At 45.7% G+C, this 22,276-nt stretch overlaps 5 protein-coding genes across 27 annotated transcripts in view; 3 read left to right on the plus strand and 2 right to left on the minus strand.

The window, feature by feature from the left end:
• The window catches only part of ADI1 (acireductone dioxygenase 1), an 847,802-nt gene that overhangs the window by 730,701 nt on the left and 94,825 nt on the right, over nucleotides 1-22,276 (plus strand). The gene's annotated exons all lie outside the window — the stretch shown is intronic.
• The window catches only part of EIPR1 (EARP complex and GARP complex interacting protein 1), a 579,020-nt gene that overhangs the window by 167,341 nt on the left and 389,403 nt on the right, over nucleotides 1-22,276 (plus strand). The window lies entirely within an intron of this gene.
• RNASEH1 (ribonuclease H1) overlaps nucleotides 1-22,276 on the plus strand; it is a 173,270-nt gene that overhangs the window by 112,902 nt on the left and 38,092 nt on the right. The gene's annotated exons all lie outside the window — the stretch shown is intronic.
• COLEC11 (collectin subfamily member 11) overlaps nucleotides 1-22,276 on the minus strand; it is a 361,397-nt gene that overhangs the window by 45,133 nt on the left and 293,988 nt on the right. The window contains exon 2 of one of the 2 annotated variants that reach the window (XM_050754060.1): nucleotides 4,612-4,808. In XM_050754060.1, the coding sequence (XP_050610017.1) occupies nucleotides 4,612-4,684 (73 nt within the window). In that variant the 5' untranslated portion in view covers nucleotides 4,685-4,808. Of the gene's footprint in view, nucleotides 1-4,611; nucleotides 4,955-22,276 lie in introns of those variants that run through there. The other variant, XM_050754061.1, reaches the window with a different exon arrangement.
• Nucleotides 17,395-22,276, minus strand: part of RPS7 (ribosomal protein S7) — an 838,959-nt gene continuing 834,077 nt past the window's right edge. For all 10 annotated transcript variants that reach the window (XM_050754080.1, XM_050754081.1, XM_050754084.1 and 7 more), the window contains exons 5-8: nucleotides 21,836-21,979; nucleotides 21,026-21,090; nucleotides 18,066-18,216; nucleotides 17,395-17,507 (exon numbers count right to left, since the gene is read on the minus strand). In XM_050754080.1, coding sequence (XP_050610037.1) covers nucleotides 17,430-17,507; nucleotides 18,066-18,216; nucleotides 21,026-21,090; nucleotides 21,836-21,979 — 438 coding nt within the window. In that variant the 3' untranslated portion in view covers nucleotides 17,395-17,429. The remainder of the gene's footprint in view (nucleotides 17,508-18,065; nucleotides 18,217-21,025; nucleotides 21,091-21,835; nucleotides 21,980-22,276) is intronic.

A 22,276-nucleotide genomic window follows, 5' to 3' on the forward strand; every position in this document is an offset into this window, starting at 1 on the left:
CTCCCAAAGTGCTTGGATTACAGGCGTGAGCTACCGCGCCCGGCCACTTTTGAGTTTTAAAAGATATCACAGCACAGTATCCATAGCATTCAGTGTCTTTTTACTCAACTTTATGTAGTTGTAGCTTATGGATTATCTAATCTTATTGAGGCAGACTGCATGCCACTGATGGGTGCTGGGAGAGGAAGGGCGCAGCTGGTGGCATGGAGCTCACCCTCATGACTGTGGGGCAGCCAGCGCTTGCCTCCCTGGGCCATGGAGGGGCCATGGCACTGCCCAGAGACCTCCCGGGACTTGGCATCCTGAGTGCAGTGGGTGAGGGATAGCTACAAATCCGCTGAACTACTTACCAGCACCTTGGCCACACCACATGCCCTTTGCAAGCCCCTGCCCTTCTCTTAATGTGGAGATAGGCTATTTGAAGGGATAGCAGAGGTAATTAATGCACGTGGCACCGTGACCCAGTGTGGCACACAGCGAATGCTCAGCGAATGGCAGCTCCTGATCCTACTGTGATCACATGCATGGGCTCCCAGCCCAGGGAAAGCACTGGAAGCCAGGGTTCCTCATCTGAGAACACCTGCGCCCCGCCCAGTGCCTCTGCGTTAGTCAGTTCTCCACGGAATGGGCACAGGGAAACCTGCTTCCATTCAGTGCCATCCTGCAGTGTGGGTCATCGTGCACCACATGAGGACCTGGCTTCTTCCTACAGAGCCCCTTGCAGAAATGACTCTGTAAAGGATAGGGGTGCAGAATGTCCACTGGGTTAGAGGAAAATAACTCCCATACACTGCACAGAGATCAGCACTATCAGGCCCTCGTCACAGATGAGGAAGCCAAAGAAAAGAAAAATTAAGAACGCTTCCCAGCATTGCGTAACTAGTGTGTGGTGAGGGTGGGACTGAAATCCAGGGCTTCCTAGCACTGTTGGCTGCTTTCCTCTTTCTGCCCAACTACCCTTTCCCCATGCCTCAAAGGAAGGGCCCACCTTCCTCCTTCAGTCATGACATAAGGGATTTTTAAAAATAGGTTTTTGATGGAGAGAACAAGGAGTCAATATATATTGTATACCAAATGTGGACACATATCTGATTTAATTCCCAAAACAACCTTGTACATTATTACAGTTCCTCACGATAAAGACAATGCAATATGGAGTTGAACAATCGGCCCCAACTCCACCACCAGGCCTCCAGCCTCCTCTCCACACCCCGCACCCGCTGCTCCCCTGTAGAGACCCACGCCCTGCTCCCCTGTGCTCACGTGGATAGTAGAACAATAAGGACAACTGAAAAGTGGAAACCCAGGACCCCACCAGCTGACTTCACTCCTCCCACCAGCAGATTTCACTCCTCCCACCTTCTTTGTTCCCTGCAGGCTTGGGTCCACGCGCGAGTGATCTGTGCAAGCTACAGCTTCGTAAAGGTCTCTGAGCACGCAGAAGCCTGCAGTTGAGCAGGCACCAAACTGAGTGAACAAATGAATGAGTGAATAAAGGAACAAACAACAGAACGAAAGTTCACAAATAGAGCCTTCTGCTCTTCTCCTTGTGGTGTTTCCACGTTTCCGAATCTTTATTATATCTAATGTCTACGAAGTATTTCCAGGGCAGGCAGTCTGCAGATGTGGGTTACTGCCCTGCTGTCATTGTCCTGAAATTGTAATAATGTTGAAATGTGCCAAGCGCAGTGACTCACGCTTGTAATCCCAGCACTTTGGGAGGCCGAAGCTGGCGGATCACCTGAGGTCAGGAGTTTGAGACCACCCTGGCCAACATGGTGAAACCCCATCTCTACTAAAACTACAAAAATTAGCTAGGCATGGTGGCGGGTGCCTGGAATTCCAGCTACTCGGGAAACTGAGGCAGGAGAATTGCTTGAACCCAGGAGGTGGAGGTTGTGGTGAGCAGAGATCATACCACTGCCCTTTAGCCTGAGTGAGAGAGTAAGACTCAGTCTCAAAAAAAAAAAAAAAATGAAATAAAGAAAATAAAATTAAAATAAAAAATAAAAATAAAACGTAAAAACAAGGGGCACCACAAGGTTTGTAGCCATACATGCTGGTCCACTGGGCTCATAACCATAGTCTCCCGGCTGCTGCCTGAGCAGCAGTATTTTGGCTCCTTGTGGTATGTGGCTTCTGAAAGCAATAGTAAACTCTTGCTCCCCACCCACTCAGTGTGCAAGTCAAACCTTACTTCTCAGTGTTTGTTGGATGCAAACTGGGTTTAGTTTTTTTTTTTTTTTAATGTCTCAGGAATCAAAGGCTGACATGGGAATTTCCTCTCTAGCTAGAAATAATTCTGTTCAGGTATAAACAGGTGTTCAGCAAGGCTTTTACTGCCCTCACTCCGCATATGTTCCAAGAGTGGCTTCAGCAATGATCAGGCTCCATCTCCCAAGAAAAGGGGTGAGTAGCGAGCGGAGAAACCCAGAGCAGCCCAGATGGGATTTCTCGTGCCTTCACTCACACTCACCCGCTGATCCCAGAGCAGCCCAGTCCGGGATTTCTCGTGCCTTCACTCACACTCACCCGCTGATCCCGGAGCAGCCCAGTCCGGGATTTCTCATGCCTTCACTCCATTCTTTCACTCACCCCAGAGCAGCCCAGGCGGGACTTCTCATGCCTTCACTCACTCCACTCATCCACTGATCCCCGGAGCAGCCCAGGCAGGGATTTCTTGTGCCTTCACTCACTCCACTCATTCACTGACCCCGCTGCCCATTCAGAGAGTTTCTGTCCACTTTCCTGCGACAGGCCCCATCTAGGCCTATGGGCACAGAGGAGACACAGGCCCTGCATCAGGGCGCTCTCAGACGCACAGCAGGAACCATGGCAGGTAGGCACAGGGTGAGGGCACACAGGCCCCTGAAGGAGTCTCTGCTTCCCTGAGGTCTCACCCTCTGACTGCCTTCTTAGAAGAGGAATTCCATTCTGTAAACAGAGAAGCCACAGCTACCCCCAGGACCTCTTTAAGAACAACATCCTTATCTCCCAGCCAGGGCCCAAGACGCTTAGGGCCTTCCCATCAATGGAAGGGGCAGACTTGACAAGCAGTGGGAGGGGGTTAAACATGGAATCCTGAGAAGAAGTACATGTTAAAAATGAAATGAACAATGGGGCCAGGCCCTGTGGCTCATACCTATAATCCTAGCACTTTGGGAGGCCAAGGCAGGTGGATCACCTGAGGTTAGGAGTTTGAGACCAGCCTGGCCAACATGGTGAAACCACCTCTCCACTAAAAATACAAAAATTAGCCGGTCACCATGATGCACACCTGTAATCCCAGCTACTCAGGAGGCTGAGGCAGGAGAATCACTTGAACCTGGGAGGCAGAGGTTGCAGTGAGCCGAGATCGTGCCATTGCACTCCAGCCTGAGTGACAGAGCCAGACTCCATCTCAAAAAAAAAAAAAGAATGAAATAGACAATGGGAAAAAATCATGGCTTCAGTTGCCAAACATGCTATTCTACATTTTTGTTAAGTAACTTCAGCAATGCCCAGCAAAAAAAAAAAAAACAGGCACCACAAAATGCCTCCTGAGAACCACATCCCTGAAGCACGAGGAGGCCCATCTCACTGGCGACTGCCCCAACCCCGCTGTGGTGTTTCCGTCCCTGCAGTGACAGAGCACCTTCTGGGGCAGCTTGGATTCTCTGTGGATTCCACCCCACAACAGCACACGCTCCTCTGAGCTTCTTACCAAGAGCACAGGGTAAGAAGGGGATCTCTCCCCTCTTACGTTCCCCCAGCAGACAGCACATTACCGGTGTGCTGTCTTCTCTGGTGCATGGATGTTTCAAAATTGTAAATACAATCAAATAGCTGTGAAAGATTGGGGCAGTGCTCTGCCTACCACAGGCAAAGTGTTTCCCACCAAATCAAAATTCCGGCTACCCACATGCGATGGCTTTAAACGTTCATCTTTACACTGAGAACGGCCACATCACCTTAGCTCTAAAAAGATAGCCAGTTCCTAGTGCAAGGCATCCAGGCAGGAGGCGGCTGCCCTAGGGAACTTTCCTCCTTTCCAATTTTGGAGACAAGATGACCCCACCTGGTTTTACACGACCCCATCTGAACTCAAAGTCCCTCCCTTGAAAGTTGCCACCCCAAGGCCCACCTTCCCCCCACCTCTCTGATCCCCGTTCCTGAGCCCAACACAGAGCCACTGGTCCCTGGGAGCAGTGGTGGCTGCTGTCCCCTGACCCCTCAGACGCCGCTCAGGCTCAGGAACAATCCTCAGGTTGTGCGACCAAGTACTGAACTGAGGTTTGGAATTAGCAAAGACTGTTTCGCCCTCTGGGCCTTGGGCTCTTTGAAATCTGCCACCCAAGAGGGTGACTCCATCTTCCAGTAACTCTCATGGGTCTGAACCCATCTCATCAACAGGCTCCACGAATTTCTGCCAGGAACGAATCCAGCGTTGGAACTCTGGTGCCAGATTTATTGAGACTCAATCGCTTTTGCCTGGATCTAGGGACAGATTCCCATCCTCCTCGCTCGGCCGGAGCCCACGTGGCGCCCCGTTTGGAACCCTGCCTGCCTCCCCTCTCCACTGTCTTCGCCCCCGTGAAACCCTCAGCTGCAGCCCCGGGCAGCGTCTCCTACCTGAGCACGCACTGGGCGAACGCGGCGTCCTGCCCGTCGCTGGCCCGCGAGGACACTGCCCCAGGCGCCTCATGGCTGCTATTTAGAGAGGCGGCCGCGGTCTCAGGCGCAGGGAGAAGCCTCGGCCTGGGCCATCAGGCAGCCCAGCAAATCAGGCCGCCCGGCCGGCCGCAGCCTTATCTCGGGCCGCTTCCTGTCTGCGCTGCGCGCCCGTCCCGCAGGGTGGCCTGGGGAGTGTGGGAACGCCGGCAGCGCCAGGAACTCCCCAGGCCGGCTTCGCGGTGGGCGCAGGACCCTCCTGGAGATGCCCCTGCTGACTCTCCAACCCAGACACCCCAATCTTGTTTCTTTTTTGGCTTTCTCTTCTTTCTTTTCGTGTTTTGAAAAAATAAGCAGGACTACTGTAGACATTCAGAAGAGCATGAAGAGGAGGGACGCTCATCACCTGGCACCAATCAGACAGAAACCAGTGCAGCGGACTGAGCTCCTTTCCCCTGTTCACAGGGGATTTCGCTTCAGAAGGCAGTAAGAGCTGGACCACGGCCTGTGGGGACCTGGCCACACCTGAGTCCGGAAACTCACTCCACGCATTTAAGTTTCATTTAAAGGCAAGTTTCATTTAATGCCAGAAACAAATCTTAGTCAGGGACTGGATAGATCCAGCTTCTGTGCAGCCTGAATCTTGCACGTTTTGGGAGATAGAGGAACCTTATTTAAGAAAAAGATACATATAAAATTACAATCATAGGAAGCTAGGTTCAAAGGTGAATATTTGTTTAGACTGAAACTCATAAAATAAAAATGTAAAAACAGACAAATTCCACACAAATAATTAAATTCAGGAAAAAATAATGGGTTATTTAAAATGTATGATTAAAGTTATACATAAATTTGACAATTTAGACAAAATGAACCACTTCATGAAAACACAAACTACAACATGCTCAGCATGAAACAGATAATTTAATAGCCCTATACCAAGGAAGGGAATTGAACTTGCAATTTAAACACTCTCCAGAAAGACATTTCAGGGCCAGATGGTTTCACAGGAGAGGCTACAAAACGTTTAAGAAAAATTAACACCAATTCTACATATCCTGTTCCAGAAAATAGAAGAGGAGGGAATATTTACCAATTCATTTTATAAAGTTGATTATTACCCTGATACCAAAACCAGACAAAGACAGAACAAAAAAACTGTAGACCAATAACCCTCATGAATATAGATGAGAAAATCCTTAATAAAATATTAACAAACAGAATTCAGTAATATAGAAAAAGATTCATCAACTATGACCAAATGGGGTTTCATCCAGGAATATGTGGCTATGTCAATAGTCAAAGCTCCTTTGATAAAAACCCATTAACAAGCTAATAAAGAAAATCACACGAATATGTCAGTTGATGCAGAAAGAGCATTTGGCATAAACCAACACCTGTCATGACAAAAACTCTGAGAAAAGTAGGTGCAGGAGACCTTCCTCAACTTGATAAAGATCATCTTTTAAAGGCAAAGCCACAGCTAACATCATACCTCATGGGCAAAAATGGAATGTTTCCTTCCTGAGATTAAGACAAGGCAAGGGTGTCCACTCTCACCTCTTACTCAATGCAGTGCTAAAGTTCTAGGCACACCAGCAGGGCACAAAAAGGAAATAAACAGCGTGTAGATTCGAAAAATAAAATAACACTGTCCCTTGTTGCAGATGACATGGTTGTCTCCTTAGAAAATCCAAGAGTCTACAGAAAAGAGCTCCTGGAAACTATTAAATCAGTGCAACAGGTGACAGGATATAAGGCAATATTTAAAAAACCAAGTAGGCCAGACGTGGTGGCTCATACCTGTAATTCCAGCACTTTGGGAGGCCAAGTGGGCAGATCCCCTGAGGTCAAGAGTTCGAGACCAGCCTGGCCAACAAGGCAAAACCCTGTCTCTACTAAAAATACAAAAATCAGCCAGGCATGGTGGTACATGCCTGCAATCCCAGCTACTCGGGAGGCTGAGGCAGGAGAATCGCTTGACTCCGGGAGGCAGAGGTTGCAGTGAGTTGAGGTCACGCCATTCCACTCCAGCCTGGGTGACAGAGTGAGACTCTGTCTCAAAACAAATAATAAAAATAAAAATAAACAATGAAAAATCAAGCAGATTTCTACAAAATAGCAATGAATTCATAGACACCAAAATTCAAAATAATATCATTTACAATTGCTTTAAAAAAGGAATACTTAGGTGTAAATCTAACAAAACATACATAGAACTTACACGCTGAAAACTACAAAATGCTGCTGAAAACCTCAAAAAAGATCTGAATAAATAGAGAAACACATTGTCTTTATAGATTAGGAGACTCACCCAAGCATGGTGGCTCATGCCTGTAATCTCAGCACTTTGCAGGGCTGAAGTGGGAGGATCACTTGAATCCAGGAGTTCAAGACCAGCTCGGGCAACATGGTGAAACCCTGTCTCTAACAAAAACAATACAAAAATTAGCCGGGCATAGTAGCATGGTCCCAGCTACTCAGGAGGCTGAGGTGGGAGGATCACTTGAGCCCAGGAGGTGGATGTTTCAGTTAGCTGAGATAGCTCCCCTGCACTCCAGCCTAGGTGACAGAGTGGGACCCTGTTTCAAAAATAATAAAATAAAAATTAAAAAGTATAGATTAGGAGACTCAGCAGAGTAAAAATGTCAATTCTCCCCCAAGTTAATTCACAGTACGAGCTTAACACAATTTCTATTAAAATCATAACAATAATTTTTGTAGATATAGACAAGGCTATTCTAAAATGTTTATGAAAAGAGAAAGGAACTAGAATAGCTAAAACGATTTTGAAAAAGAATAAAGTAAGAGGAATCAATCTACCCAATTCTAAGACACTATACAATGGAATAGAACAGAGAGCCCAGAACTAGGTCTACACCAATACACTCAACTGCTTTCTCACAAAAGTACAAAAGCGATTCAGTGGAGGGAAGACAGCGGGTGCCATGAACGGTCCAGAGCAACTGGATGTCCATAGGCAAAAATGATGAACCCCAATATAAGCCCCACACCTCATACAAAAACTATCTCAAAATAGATCACGGGCTTCAATGTGAAATGTAAACTTACAAAACTTTTAGAAAAAACACAGAAAAAAAATCTTCAGGATCTAAGGCTAGGCAAATCATTCTTTGATATTCTAATATCAAAGTACAATCTATAGGCCGGGCGCGGTGGCTCAAGCCTGTAATCCCAGCACTTTGGGAGGCCGAGACGGGCGGATCACGAGGTCAGGAGATCGAGACCATCCTGGCTAACACGGTGAAACCCCGTCTCTACTAAAAAATACAAAAAACTAGCCGGGCGAGGTGGCGGCGCCTGTAGTCCCAGCTACTCGGGAGGCTGAGGCAGGAGAATGGCGTAAACCCGGGAGGCGGAGCTTGCAGTGAGCAGAGATCCGGCCACCGCACTCCAGCCTGGGTGACAGAGCGAGACTCCGTCTCAAAAGAAAAAAAATAAATAAACAAAGTACAATCTATAAAAGCAATAACTGATCAATGGAACTTCACCAAAATTAAAACCTTTTGCTCTACAAATGATACCGTGAAGAAGATGCAAAGATAAGCTACAGGATGAGAGGAAGCGTCTGTCAGCCACAAATCCAGCAAAGGAGAGTGTCGGGAATACAGAAAGAAGTCTCGAAACTTAACAGGAAAATAACAAACTGCCCAAGTAGAAAATGGGCAAAAACATGAAAAGACATTTCACCAAAGAGGACACACAGTCGGCAAATAAGCACATGAAAAGATGTTCAACGCCATTAGCCATTAGAGAAATGCAAACAAAACCCACAGTGACCTATCACTACATGTCTATCAAAGTGGCTAAAACAAAATCCCAACACCAAATGCTGGCATGAGGGGAAATGGGGCAATTTGAAATGGTGCAGCCAGCTGGGCGCCGTGACTCAGGCCTGTGATCCCAGCACTCTGGGAGGCTGAGGCGGGCGGATCACGAGGTCAAGAGATCGAGACCATCCTGGCCAACATGGTGAAGCCCCATCTCTACTAAAAATAAAAAATTAGCCAGGCATGGTGGCACATGTCATAGTCCCAGCTACTCTGGAGGCTGAGGCAGGAGAATCGCTTGAGCCCAGGAGGTGGAGGTTGCAGCAAGCTGAGATCACACCACTGCACTCCAGCCTGGATGACAGAGCAAGACTCAGTCTCAAGAAAGAAAGGAAGAAAGGAAGAAAGGAAGGAAGAAAGGAAGAAAAGAAAAGAAAAGAAAAGAAAAAAGAAAAGAGAAGAGAAGAAAAGAAAAGAAAAGAGCAGCCACACTGGAAAAGTCCAGGAGAGCCTCAAAAAACTAAACATACAACCACACTACCACCCAGGCACTGCACTCCAGGAATTATTCCAGAGAAGTGGAAAGCTGTGTTCACACGCACCAGGGCTGTCCAGTCTTTTGGCTTCCCCAGGCCACATTGGAAGAAGAATTGCCTTGGACCACACATAAAATACACTAACAATAGCTGATGAGCGAAAAAAAAAAAAAAAAAAAAAAAGCAAAAAAATCTCACGATGTCTTAAGAAAGCTTACGAATTTGTGTAGGGTCACATTCAAGCCATCCTGGGCCACATGCAGCCCCCAGGCTGCGGGTTGGACAAGCTTGCTGTACACCAAGGTTTATAGCAGCTTTATTTGTAACATCCCAAAACGGGAATCAGCCTGGACATCCTTCACCAGGTGAACGGTTAAACAGACTGTGGCACATGCCTGCCATGGAACGCGACCCAGTCACAAAGAGGAGCCCACCATCGACCCACGCGGCACCTTGTAGGAACTAGGGACTCTGCTCACTGAAAAACACCATCCCAAAAGGCTCCTTACTGTATGATCGTCTTTATACAACACTCTTGAGATGGCCAAACTACAGAAACTGAGAACAGACCCACGGTTGCCAGGGATTCAGGAGGAAGTGGGGCAGAGGGAAGGGGTGCTATAGGAGGGCGCCGTGCGGGGTCCCCGTGGTGACTGCAGCGAAGCACATCCCTGTATCTGGCTGGGAGACTGTCCTGCAGTTTCACAAGATGCTGCCCTTGGGGAAATTAAGTACACAGCATCTCTGTTACAACTGCATGTGAATCTATAATTATCTCTAGATGTTAATAAAAGTTTAGTTTGTAAAAAGCTGCCTGATAGCCCTTATGTTTTTGTTTATGTTTTGGGGTTTGTTTTTGTTTTTGTTTTTGAGATGGAGTCTCGCTCCGTTGCCGAGGCTGGAGTGCAGTGGTGTGATCTCAGCTCACTGCAAGCTCCGCCTCCTGGGTTCAAGCGATTCTTCTGCCTCAACCTCCCAAGTTGCTGGGACTACAGGTGCCCACTACCACGCCCAGCTAATTTTTTGTATTTTAGTAGAGACGAGGTTTCACCGCGTTAGCCAGGATGGTCTCGATCTCCTGACCTCATGATCCACCCACCCTGGCCTCCCAAAGTGCTGGGAGTACAGGTGTGAGCCTCTGTGCCTGGCTAATTTTTTGTATTTTAGTAGCGACGAGCCCTTATGTTTCTATATTAGTTGGCTGTATATTCTTTCATTGCCTGCTCCCATGAACACAAACATCTATAGAAAGAACAGAAGATGACTCAGTATTTGCTCTATCTTGCATGGTTATTAAATGTCTTATTATTGGTAGCTTCAAAACAGTTTACTTCAGCTCCACAAGCCTTTATCAGTAATGTCATGAATATTTTTTGGATGGTTGTCAAGGCTGGGGAAACCTCTATCAGTTTTCTTTCATATACTAGGTGTTTGATTTCAGGCATTTCAATGTTTGGGTTTTGGTTTGTTTTGTGCAAAGTAATCCTAGTCTTTGAAATGACCACACCACTGACCAATTTGTAGCTCATGACCTCCTCCTACACTGTGAACCACCGACTATATCCAGGTGAAATCCAAAATAATATAACCCCAACTCAACTTCAGTTTGCTGTCCCCACCCCTCGGGCTCAGGGGCATTTGACAATGTACAGAAGACATTTTTAGTTGTTACAACTGGGGAGACGGTACTGGCTTCCAGTGGGAGAGGCCAGGGCTGCTGCTAAACATCCTACAATGCATGGGATGGCCCCACAGCACAGAGCGCTCCAGCCCCAAAAGCTAACAGTGCCGAGGTGGGGAAACCCTCAGCGGGATCCAAAGATGCCTGGGCCGTGTCGGCACCACTCGGCAGGAGGCTGTGACAGAGGAACCAGATAGCGGTCTTCACTCCTTGTGCTTAATATTTTATTTGTGCTAATTTTATAAAAATATATGACCACAGAACTCAATACTAAGGCCTCTCCAGCCGGATCTTTATTGGCCTCATGGTGACTCTGCCTCTGTTGTCTGAAGTGGGGTGCAGAGCACAGTGTGCCCAGGCCAGGCCCATCACATCATGTCCTTTGGGCAGCCATCCCCTCTGCCTGTGCAGGACGCAAACGGGTGAAGAGGACGGAACTGTGTGTAGAACCCAATGCCAGCTAGGATCATTCACGACCACTCACTAATGGAGGCCTCTGGAGGCCTCACAGCTACCCTCAAAGCAAGGAGTTATCACCCCCAATTCAGAGTTCACGAATGAGAGACCTCGCCCAAGATTGCAGTTCACAAAGAACGTGCCAGTCAGAGTCTGGGCCCCTCGCACTAAAGCTGCACTTGTCACCGAGCAAGCTAGCAAGGTCCACATGGAACCCCCCAAGACCCAACTGCCTGGCTTCTGTTTCACAGCTGACGTGGGTGTTTTCCATTTGTTTTTGTGTTCCTGAAATGTTAAGGACTTTAAAAAAAATATATGCCAATAAGCTGATAATTACTCTCAGTTACATAAATAAGTGATGATTTAACTTCCCATTTCGAGTACACTACATGGGAAGCGCGGTTAGGCTCTGAACCGTGTTCACACCTGCATTGGGAACAGAAGGGCCAGGAGGCCTTCCCCCTCCTCCTTTTTCCTCTCCTCCCTGCAGCTTTTTCATGAGAGCGTTTAAGTCGTGGCTGCTGGGAAGAGCCTTTTGCCTCGTAAACCCTGACCTTCTCAGGGGGCCAGGACAAGACTCTGGCCAAATCCCAAATTGTATTTACATTTCTCAAAGATAACTCAGAAATCTGGACAGCAGGAGCCGGATGAAAACCCTGCTTGTCTCTGGATGGGAATTCTCACTGGGGTCACACAGTGCATGTGCCAAATCTCTGGGACATTGTCCATGAGGACATTAACAGCAGCCACCTCTCCCTGTCCTTGTGTTCCCTGACACAGCGGAGCCCCGCTGGCCTCCCGCCTCAGCAGCGTGGGGCTGGGCCTCCATCTTCTCCCTGGCGCTTGTCTCTCCCGTGCCACTCCGGGGCTGTCCGGGAGCACAGGGTGAGATCGGGAGCACAGGCGTGAGATCCGGAGCACAGGCATGAGATTTGGATCACAGGCGTGAGATCGGGATCACAGACATGAGATCGGGAGCACAGGCGTGAGATCCGGAGCACAGGCGTGAGATCAGGAGCACAGGCATGAGATCTGGAGCACAGGCATGAGATCTGGAGCACAGACGTCAGATCGGGAGCGCAGGCATGAGATCTGGAGCACAGACGTCAGATCGGGAGCGCAGGCATGAGATCCGGAGCACAGGCGTGAGATTTGGATCATAGGCGTGAGATCCGGATCACAGGCGTGAGATCCGGAGCACAGACGTGAGATCCGGAGCACAGGCGTGAGATCGGGAGCACAGGCGTGAGATCGGGAGCACAGGCGTGAGATCGGGAGCACAGGCGTGAGATCAGGAGCACAGGCATGAGATCTGGAGCACAGACGTCAGATCAGGAGCGCAGGCATGAGATCCGGAGCACAGGCGTGAGATTTGGATCATAGGCGTGAGATCCGGAGCACAGACATCAGATCGGGAGCACAGACATGAGATCGGGAGCACAGGCGTGAGATCGGGAGCACAGGCGTGAGATGGGGAGCACAGGCGTGAGATCGGGAGCACAGCCGTGAGATTCAGAGCACAGGCGTGAGATCGGGAGCACAGGCGTGAGAACGGGAGCACAGGCGTGAGATCCGGATCACAGCCTCCCTGCCTGGGCGCATGAGGGCGGGGCCCCACCACTGTATCCTCTGAGACTATTAGGGAGTCAGCTATCAGAGGTCCTCAAACTTGAACCTGCATCAGAATCGACCAGAAAACTTAAAACACATGGCTGGGCCCCACCCTAAAGCTGCCAATGCCATACGCTGCTGGTGGGACCTCAGTGTTCTTGTTTCCAACACTTCCCAAGCCTGGGGAACCACTGCCTACCTCCCAGGGTCCCTGTAAGGATCTGAGTGAATCCCTTCAAGAGTCTGCCCTGGTGCCTGACCCACATGGACCGACATTCAGTGAATACACAGGAGCTGTTCTGGAGTCTCCAGACACCATCCTACCCACCCCCAACTGTCTGCCACACTAGAAGCTCCTGTTCCTGCACAGGCCTTAAAACTGAAAATCAAGTTAACCCCGGGCCAGGCATGCTGGCTTATGCCTGTAATTCCAGCACTTTGGGAAGCCAAGGAGGGAGGCTCACTTGAGCCCAGGAGTTCAAAATCAGCCTGGGCAACCTAGCAAGACCCCCATCTTTACAAAAAAAAAAAATTTTTTTTTTAATTAGGTGGGTGTACGCCTATAGTACTAGCTACTCAAGAGGCTGAGGCAGGAGGAGCGCTTGAGCCAGGGAGTTTGAGGCTGCACTGAGCCATGATCGCACCTCTGCACTCCAGCCTGGGTGACAGAACAAGACTCTTGTCTTAAAAAAATAAAATCTGTAACTAGTTTGGTTTTCAAGGACAAGAAAACACATTCATTCATCTTTACTAAGTGCTAAATACTCTGATAACTTGTCTACATTTGTGGATTCTTTAAACTTATATTACTTAGTCAGTGACTTTCAGAATTAGAGGGACCCTCAGACTCAGCTAGCCCAGGCTAACCCTTTCATTTCCCAGTGGGAAACCTGAGGTCCAGGGAGGAAGGATGCAGCTCACCTTCAGGCCACAACCAAACACGGGCAGTCACTCCCCACCCACCACATCAAACTCCCCAAGAGCTTTAGGCGAAGACTTAGCCATGTCAGGTTACGACGTGGTCAGCGCTGCTTTCAGGGTCCCTGAGTGGAACGGTCAGGTACTGTCACAAGCTTGCAGCGTGCCAGAGAACACAGTTGGGAATAAAACTGGCAGAATGGTAAGGCAGTTCTGTCAGATGATGATCTAAAAGTTGAGTAAGGAGTGATTCACTCTACTTTTAAGAGAAGCTTAGGCCATTTTAGATGCAGACAATTAACAGCACACTAACTTTAATGGTGGCCTCATTAAGTGTTATTATAGAGCACAGCCCTGATTTTATCTGTATAGCATTTTGAGTAAAATGTGATTGCTAGAGGCATTCAGACTAAACTTCATTACAGTCACTCACCCACTGTTGCCGCTATTGATTATAGTGTGAAAATTCAATGGCGTTAAAGCATTTCCAACAGCTCATCTAGCAGTAACAGGAATCTTAGGAACGAGGCCCATCTCGTCATTGAAATGTCTCTTTCACTAGGCTGTAGTTGCATTGTCCTGCTATACATTTTAATAAATATCAAGTCTAATACCCGCTTTACGGATCTAGTATCATCTCAGTGCCTGAAAACATTCAAGATGCTGTACTAAAGAACTGTGTGACTTTGTATACCTTCTCTGGTTCCTTTACTATGTTGTATGAATCACAAAGGCTGGACTAATGTAACTAGAAGGGAAAAGGAGGATTTTTTAAAACCACCATTACTTCCCATAGCAAATGCATACACATGCCTGCAGGCTTACTATCTAATCGTTGTTCAACACAATCATGAAAAAGTTTGTATTTACCTTTCAAAAATATTCTATATATTTAAGCTGTCTTGACAAAAAAAAGATATACTTAAGCTTTCTTGACAAAGTTTACAGATGAAAATTGTGCGTGTTTAGCACACTAGGCCCCAAACTCTTCTATTGTGCACCCCAACTAAAACTTTTGAGTACCTCCAATGTGTAGTTAATACAGAGTGCACCACAGTACTAATAGGGTATGTATGTTATAAAAACACATAAGTTTTAAATAAGTAACAATAGGAATCATATCTAAGTCTTTTTGTTCACCAAGGTATTAATTTTAGTGAAAGCAATGATTGTTATACTTTGCTATAACAATTTCAAATCTAGTTTTAAGTCTGGCACTTGATTTTAATAATTATCACAGCTAAAAGGTTCTTAAGTGGTATGTTTAGAATTTGCTTCAAAAATCTCCAGCAAATAAAGGGTGAGAATAGATGAAACAAGATTAGTAACATATCAGTACCTGCTCAAGCTGGGTGATAGGACAGAGCCCCACTACTGATTCTGTTATACTTTTGAGTATGACAGAAAACTTCCACTACGAGGGTTTTTTTTTTTTTTAAGACCCCTTGCAAAGATAGACGTGGACAGAAGCATCTGAACAGTCCCCCAATCTTTGGCTGTGCTTCCTCTCTAGCAAATGTGAAGTTTTTGCTGAAAAATCGACCAAAACTTTCCATCTTTCTTGGTATTCTGGTCGTCTTTGTTCTTGCCAAGTAATTAGAAGGGATTATTAACAAATAGATTCAAAGCCAACTGAGACTCTTCCTAAGCATCTTAAATAGGTAAGGATATTCTGAGTTTTTATGTTACTGATACCTTACAGGTCAATGTAACTTTCACCTAAAATGGAAGCATTTCCCAATGGACATCTGAAAATAAGCTCATTCCTTACACTGATTTCAAAACACAACTGTTTTCTCACATAAAGTTTCCTCTTTTCCTGGAGATGGTTTTTTAATGTCTACTAGGTATGCTACTGAGAGCCACTGGTATTGGAGGAAAATCAAGAAATTCAAAAAAAAAATTTTTTTTTTTATATGAAGTCTCGCTCGTATCACCCAGGCTGGAGTGCAGTGGCGACACCTCGGCTCACTGCAAACTCCCATCTCCTGGGCTCAAGCAATTCTCCTCAGCCTCCCGAGTAATTTTTGAATTTTTAATAGGGACGGGGTTTTCCCATGTTGGCCAGGCTGGTCTCAAACTCCTGACCTCAGGTGATCCGCCCGCCTCAGCTTCGCCAAGTGCTGGGATTACGGGCGTTGAGTGAGCCACCAGACCTCGCCCAGAACACTTTTTAAAAGGAAAATGAGTAACATTCTAGGACAGCCTGTGTAAATCTTGTTTCCCAAACCAGTGAATCTGTGAATTCCAATACACTAAATGTTTGAGATGACAGAGATGAAGCCTCCCAAAAAGCCACTAAACACAGATAGCTAGGAAACGGGGGGATGGGGAGAGAACGGGGCTCCGTGCTGGAGAAGGGTGAGAATAGGTTTGCAGCACCCTAAGCCTAAGTAAACAACTCATTCCAGAGAAACCAAGACAATCCCTGTCCGGGGATGGGGAGCGGGGGCGGGAGGGGAGACAGCGGAAATGCGGAAATGGGGGAGGGACCTATGGACTACTGAGGATAAAGGGCCAGCCTTGATAACTGCTTAACGGGCACCTTCTTCACCTTCCTCACTACTCGCTCACCCACAAAGGCCTCAGCCAAGTATGGTCAAGAGCAGCTCCCAAAGCTTTGAAAACATCCAGTGCGCCTGCCCTACCATGTGAGTTCCGCGTCGGGAGCCTGACAGTTCTACTCCTACGAGGCCTGACCCTCATCTGCAAAATGGGAAAATACTATTGTGTTGCCTCGGAGGCCTCCCGGAATTAGTCTACCTGCAGGAGTAATTTGATGTAAAACGTATTATTTGGGGGACTGTTCAGTAAGATTGTCTCGTCACCCTGTAAAAGCAGGAAGGTTAAATTTTACAAGGTAATGTTAAGGCTTATTAATAACTGTAAGCAATTTGGCATAAAGCCAAAACGGAGGAACTAATTCTCTAATAAGACATCTGCTCTACTCTACAAAGACCTGGTCCAACTACAGTCACCAGACACCACACCAGGGTCCTCACCTCGGGGCTTTCATTCCCCCAGGGCCTTCATTTGACGAACTGGAAAACGAAGGAAGTGGGGAAATGGACTACCCAAGTTTACACACCACTTAGCATCTACTAAATCTATTAATCAGACTCTTTTTTTTTTTTTGTATTTCTTAGTACAGACGGGGTTTCATCGTGTTAGCCAGGATGGTCTCGATCTCCTGACCTCGTGATCCACCCGTCTCGGCCTCCCAAAGTGCTGGGATTACAGGCTTGAGCCACCGCGCCCGGCTAATCAGACTCTTACATTTAGCTTGTGAAAGTCCACTTAACACCTAACATGAATTTATGTATAAAAAATTCAACAAATCTGACGGAATGGGAAGTGGAGGTGTTGGTTTAATGGATAATTTCAGTTCTACAAGATGAATGAAAAAGTTTCAGAGTTCTGTTTCCCAACTTTGTAGACATACTTAAGGCTACTGAGCTGTAAACTTAAAAATGGGTACTATGGTAAATTTTACATATATCACAATAAAAAAAAAGTACCAGGTATATTTTTAGTTTGAACCATGCAAAAGTGCTAATATTCAGCTATTTCTGCAGCATCATGTGATGACACTTGTACCCCTGAACACAAGCGGAGCCTCACAGGCATCAAGCTTGCTGGCGCACACATCCCTCCTGCTGAAACCCTCCGGCCCAACACAGGACGCCACTGATAGTGAAGACAGCTGCGCATCCATGAATCCGGAATTTTGAAAAACATAACTGAAACAGAGTACTGTGAATATATATTTTATTTAGTCACTTTTGTTTACAATTGAAACTCTGGGAATTCAAAATTAACATCCTTGCCTGTGAGCTTCTTATAGACACCAGAAAAAGTTTCAACCTACAAGAAAAGAAAGAATTCATCACAAAACTCTGAAATACACACTCAGCTTAAAACCTAATAGTTTCATGAAATTGTGCCCTTGTATGGTCTTTCTCCTCAGCAACTAAGTACTGAGAAGATAAGGAATATGCACGACATGTCGGTAGCAGTATTATAACCATGGACAAGCTCCTCTCCAATGTTATGGGACAGGACTCTACACCAATGCACCGGGAAGCCACCAGGGGACCCCACCAGTCACCCACATGGTTATGTCCCCCCAAGACACTGATCTATCACCATCCACCCCTAACTCACCAAGAATATACAGCCTAACTAAAAGACTACAGAATGAGCCTACTTCCAAAAGGTACAGAGAATTTCAAGTGTTCAATTCTTTAAATTCTCCATTTAAAACGTGACACATAATCCAAAGTAGAGCAGGCTGAAGTGCGGGTAAAAGAACTAGTCCTGAGTTTACTACAGTCATTGCTCTGGTGGCACATGGAGACTGGTAACTCTAAAATCTACTCTCACTGTGGCTGAACCTGTCCATGATAAATGTCGACCTATTACCTTGTGTTCCACATTGTTCTGCTGTGCTTTGTCCAAATGAACCTTTATGAGCCGGCTGCCATCTAGTTTCACGCGGATTCTCTTGCCCACAATTTCGCTTGGGAAGACCAAGTCCTCAAGGATGGCATCATGCACAGCTGTCAGAGTACGGCTGAAAGAATAGTTAAAAAGGTAAGCAACACAGAATGCCTGCCCTCTCAACTCCAGAAGGCACCTCAAGTCAAAATGAAAATGTAAAACCCAGGTTCCTCAAGTCAAATTAACACTCATTTTCAAACAAGCTTGTTATATTTCACGTACCACACTAAAGCCTTTGCCTACCTAGAATACGGTAATAGCTTATTGACTTATTTCAAAAGCTCCGTCAATTTTAAATGTTACTCTGGGGTAAACGACAAACTCACCAAGGCAGTAAGTGACCATCTCTAGGGAATGTGATTAGTGATGTCTTTTATACATCTTTATTTTCACTTGTATCATTTCTCAACTAATTCACTACAATAACCTTAACATTCTTGCTCATCTCCAAAACCACCCCCTTCCAATGTCAAGATAATCTTTCTAAAAAATTGATACAATCACATAATTTACATAAAAGACTCTTCAAGAGCTCTCCTAGACCTCCAAGATATCTTCCAAACTCCTTGTTCTCTAGGATCAAATGAGGCAATCTTCCGCCCCCAGGCACTGTTCTATCACCAGCTCTAGGATAGCTGCCCCTCCCCGCACATGTGGGTCTTCAATTTCTAACCCATCAGCATCACGAAAACTGCCAGTGGAATCTTGCTCCTCATCTGAGTATCACTATCAAGTTCAAAACCTACCTACCTGCCACCCAACAAATGAGAAGTTTCAATTAATTGCAAGCTTTTGGGGCAGCTACCATGTACCATGAGACATCAGGAGTAAGTCAAGAGACAGCTCTTTGTTTCGGCATTTATGGAGCTGCCTTGTATACGGTTATCTGTCTAGGTCTCACCCCACTGTAGCTAACAATGACACTATAGTCTACTCATTTGGATTTCCTATCTGGCAGCGCCCATATACACAGTTAACATCATCTGGTGGCTCTCAATTTTACTCCCAACATCTGTTCACAGCCACAAAGGGCAAAAACTTGAAGAAAGTCCATTTCCCAAAACCCTCATCACCTTTCAGAAAGCAAATCAAGACAAATGGATTTTTCACTGCGACTCATTCATTAAGCATATTCTTACAATACTAGGAAAGCACCCAAATATGGAAATTAGATTCCAAAGTTATCTACAAACTCTTAAAATGGGGAGCAAAGGAACAACTCAATCATCACAAACCACGGGGACTGGAGCACTTCAGAGGAAAAACCCTGCTATACCCCAAAACTGTATCAATTTCAGCATTTAACCTGAGTTAGACAAAGACAGCTCTACTGAATAGGGAAAATAAATCGGAAGCAGGAAGCCGGATTGGAAAAAGTGGAATCACTATGACCTGCCAGCTAGGCTTAGCGCGGACGAGGGAAGGCTTTCAACAGACTAGGCCCCACTAGAAACACTGAAGCCACTGTCTGAGAAAATCTGGAAAACAGACGTTTGTACTGAGGGGAATTAAAGCTATGGGTTTGAGGAACAGTCCTTTGGCTGTGTGGAAAGCAAAGCTACTGTTTTTATACTCGTTTCCTAACTCAGGTTCTCAGAACTGAGTTTCCAAAACCCTCTTTAAGTGTCATGATTTAGGAAAAAAAAAAAATCCTAAATTCTTATGCCGCTCTGTCCATAAAAGTTTTTCAAAGTACTAAGCCATAGAATTCAAGTTCTACAAAACCTGGCACCTACCTTTCCACATACCACAGTTCAATACGATAACACATTGCTAGATTCCCAACACTATTTCCTAGTGGTTTTCAAAACAAGGCTGAGTTTAAAAAAACAAAAGAAAATGCCGCCCACGGTGGCTCACACCTGTAATCCCAGCACTTTGGGAGGCCGAGGCAGGTGGATCACGAGGTCAGGAGATCAAGACCACCCTGGCTAACATGGTGAAACCCCGTCTCTAATACAAAAAATTAGCCGGGCTTGGTGGTGGGCGCCTGTAGTCCCAGCTACTCGGGAGGCTGAGGCAGGAGAACAGCGTGAACCCGGGAGGTGGAGCTTGCAGTGAGCTGAGATCCGGCCACTGCACTCCAGCCTGGGCGACAGAGCAACACACTGTCACCAAAAAAAAAAAAAAAAAAAAAAAATCTTAGGATTACTAGTATTAGCTACAATGAGCAAATTATCCCAGCCTTGAATCAGTTTTCTCATCCACTAAGGATAACAATACAAATTATACATTTCACAGGGTATAGGCATAACTAGAATTTTTTTTTCTTAAACTCATCCCTAGGTAAAAGTCCACAGGGATTTAATAGTTCACATTTATAGAACAACGTACTAATCAGAGACTAACAAAATACCAAAAGATCTAGTTTAAGAAGACAACTACCAATATTTCAGTTTATGCCAGATAACCTGTAAGTCAATCAAGTTCATAAATCATTTTCCATCAGCATCAGCTGCAATGATATTTTAACCTGTGATGTTATCACCCAAATCCACCTACATTTTTTACTTCCAATCCACAACAAAAATAAAAATCAAAGATAAATCCAAGCTCACGTCAACTATGTCTAGCAGGCTTTATCACACAGAATTAAAGTAATGATTTCCGTCTCATCATTCCTATCCTGTGCACACATAATCGGAGGAAATCATCTCATCTTGTGACAGCACTGACCTACTAGACATACAATGGCTACGTGAATACATGTATGTTTTACATCTAGAATTCTAAAACATACCATGTGCAACTATAGAGGAAAGCAAATACTGCTACTCAAAAATTCCCACTTGAACATCTGTTTCTATAAGCTATAACTTACACAAATTAAGAGTTGTTAATAAGAGGAGTACACACATTTCTGAAACTACTAAAATACTCACCTCCTGGGACGCTTCTGTTTATTTTTTGTACGGCTTTTTCGAGTTGGCTTAGGCAGAATTCTCCTCTGTAAGGTAAAAATTATCATGCAACAAAATGAAAAAAGACCTTAAATTGACAAAAAACTAAAACTGTCATACTGCTTTAAAAGCAAGAATGGCAGGGTAAGTTCAAAGTTCAAGAAAGCTAAACAACTCAGATCCTGAGGAAACCGTTCTATGGAGTTACTTGCTGATCCTTGACTCATTCATTCAGAATCTACAGCCTCTACCAATATGCCAGCGGAAAAAAAACCTCCCAGACACGCCTTTCCCCATGCCTACTGACCCAGAATACTACTTTTATTCCTGATCAATCCTGGCACTTCATTCCCCAAAGACTTCAGTTTGCACCAATGCCAGATCCGAACTGTAACAGATTTCTTAGTTTGATCATCTCTGTAAGCAACCCACTAGACTTGTAGAATTTTAAATCTGGGAAATCATTTTCGTAACTCAAAACACAGCAGTCTGTCACTTCACAGATTTGTTTCGGCTCCTAAAGAGTGCACTTCGTCTTTTAAAAACTTCTTATTTTTCTATTTTTTGTAGACAGGGTCTCACCACGTTGCCCAGGTCACTGAGTGATCCAACCACCTCCACCTCCCAGTGCTGGGATTACAGGTGTGAGCCACCACGCTCCGCCTGTACTTCTTTCTGCCCATTTGGATTCCTAAAAGGATTGTTTTCATGACTCCAACTACCAATGCGGTCTAAATACAAGCAATTTTAGCAAAATTCACAAACAGAAACGTGCTGCAACAGAACAGATACCTGAGCGATAAAGACAACATGCTTCCCACTGAACTTTTTCTCCAACTCGCGTACTAGCCGGACTTGGATTTTCTGGAAAGATTTCAGTTGAGGAACAGGAACAAAGATTATGATAGCTTTCCGACCACCACCAACTTCAATTTCCTAAAGAAAAAAAAATCTATTTGTTAATTGCTTCAGAAAGCCAAAAAGTAAACGTTGTGGTCAAATTAGAGACTAAGAAAACCTTATCACTAACACCATAGCTGCATTACAAACTAATAATAGTTTTGAGTTAATGATATATGCACCCTTCGGAGATGTCCTCATTTCTCTCCAACATTCACATTTCCTTATTCCAGGAACGGAGACTGTCCAGGCCAGGAGGCCAATCACTGCCACTTCTGCACCCCCGCATGCGGCAACTCCGGGCTAAGGGTAGAGAAGTCTGCATCCTGGGAG

The sequence above is a fragment of the Macaca thibetana genome, chromosome 13, assembly GCF_024542745.1.
Source record: "Macaca thibetana thibetana isolate TM-01 chromosome 13, ASM2454274v1, whole genome shotgun sequence".
Taxonomy (NCBI): Eukaryota; Metazoa; Chordata; class Mammalia; order Primates; family Cercopithecidae; genus Macaca; species Macaca thibetana.